General features: G+C 47.8%; 1 protein-coding gene across 1 annotated transcript; it reads left to right on the forward strand.

Moving 5' to 3' along the window:
• The first annotated feature begins 487 nt into the window (after positions 1–487).
• LOC133284942 (uncharacterized) lies at positions 488–1,279 on the forward strand. Its single transcript, XM_061482080.1, has one exon. The coding sequence runs from the start codon at positions 488–490 to the stop codon at positions 1,277–1,279; it is 792 nt and encodes a 263-aa protein (XP_061338064.1).
• Positions 1,280–1,561: the final 282 nt, after the last annotated feature.

Here is a 1,561-nt window from a genome sequence, read left to right on the forward strand (position 1 = left end):
GCAACGGCAACAAGATTTCAGGGCTATTCGGGAGGAAAATAATATAGGGATGCAAGACCTGGAGCGGCGATTAACGCGGCGGACTGCACCAGGAATAGCCAATGTCGAAGGCCAACTTGCCAATGGTCGAGAAGGACCTAGGAACTCGGTTCAGTCAAACCAAGTTCCTCATGCAGAAAACTCTGATAACCTGGTGAACCAGGGAAACCAGGTCGCTGATGGCCAAAATGCACAAAACCATCAGGCACATGCTGACGGTCAAGAGGACCGGGTTAGAGCTCAGTTTCATCAGGATCCTCAAAACATCTGAGGGCGAGTAGAACCTGGCGGGTATAGGAAGAAGTACAGCGGGGGGCAGAACAATAACAGCCCATTCACTACTGAAATATTAAACGTTGTCTTCCCAGAGGACTTTGACTCGGCACGCCTGCCGAAATATGATGGGAGCCAGGATCCGCAGGTGCACATAGATGCCTTTGACACGGACATGTACATTCGGGGAATTGATGAACCTCTCATATCCCGAATATTTGCTATAACACTAACTGGGGCAGCACAGGCGTGGTTCTCAACCCTGCCTGCAAATTCCATCGGATCCTTTGAGGAATTCAGACAGAAGTTCCTATTGAACTTTGCAACCAACAAGAAGCATCCAAAGTCCGAGTTCGCTCTTGGAAAGATACGACAGCAACCTGGAGAAACCCTCCAAAAATACCTTAACCGGTTCAAGGACGCTGCACTGCAGGTCCCAGGGTTGCAAGAGAATGTCCACGTCCACCTCATTGTGGCAGGTCTGGATGGTGCATCCAGACTCGCCAAGTCGGTCTATAAGGACCCAGTAAGGACGTTGGAGGAATTTAGAACTCGTTCGAAGAAATATCTCGAACTAGAAAAAATGGAGATTGCAAATGCGCAACCTGATGAAGGCAAAAGAGCAAGCCCGAGAAGGAGGAGCCCCCCCCCCCCCCCCCCGGCGAAGGGAAAGGAACGAGTTGAACACAAGAAGAAAGATCAACGCCAACGAATCCCGGACATGAGGGACCGCATTGATAGGTATGACAAGTATACACCTTTGAATGCGTCGCATTCTCAAATCTGGAGAGAAGTAGCCACGACGGAGATGAAAAAGGTGGAGAGACCTTGTCCCATATTTGACAGAGGAGGGTTAGATAAGTCCAAATATTGCGTTTTTCATGATGGGCCAGGTCACACAACTAATCAGTGCTGGGATCTCCGAGATGCTGTGGAGAAGTTTGTAAGAGATGGTAGATTACGTTAATACGTGATAAAAACCCAAGGTTCCAGAAACAACAAAAGGAAGTTGGGAAACAGGAATCGAAGCAAAAGTCTCGTTCCTGAAAAGAAGAACAGACAGGATAGGAATCAGAAAAATGATTCCAACTATGACGAATTCCCAGAAGTGGAGTTTGATTGTAATGTAATTAGTGGAGCCTTGGGGGGAGGAGGAAATACTGTAAGTGCTAGAAGAAAATACCTGAAAGAGGTGCTCTCTATTCGAGATCGTACCAAGTTCAAAGAAGACCCAACCAAGCAAGATCCT

Source organism: Gastrolobium bilobum, unplaced genomic scaffold, assembly GCF_033153095.1.
Source record: "Gastrolobium bilobum isolate Gb01-03AN ecotype WA unplaced genomic scaffold, APGP_CSIRO_Gbil_v1 utg125884, whole genome shotgun sequence".
NCBI lineage: Eukaryota > Viridiplantae > Streptophyta > Magnoliopsida > Fabales > Fabaceae > Gastrolobium > Gastrolobium bilobum.

What these genes read in the sequence shown, in the direction of transcription:
- LOC133284942 (XM_061482080.1), top strand. Translation starts at nt 488, where the DNA reads ATGTACATTCGGGGAATTGATGAACCTCTCATATCCCGAATATTTGCT.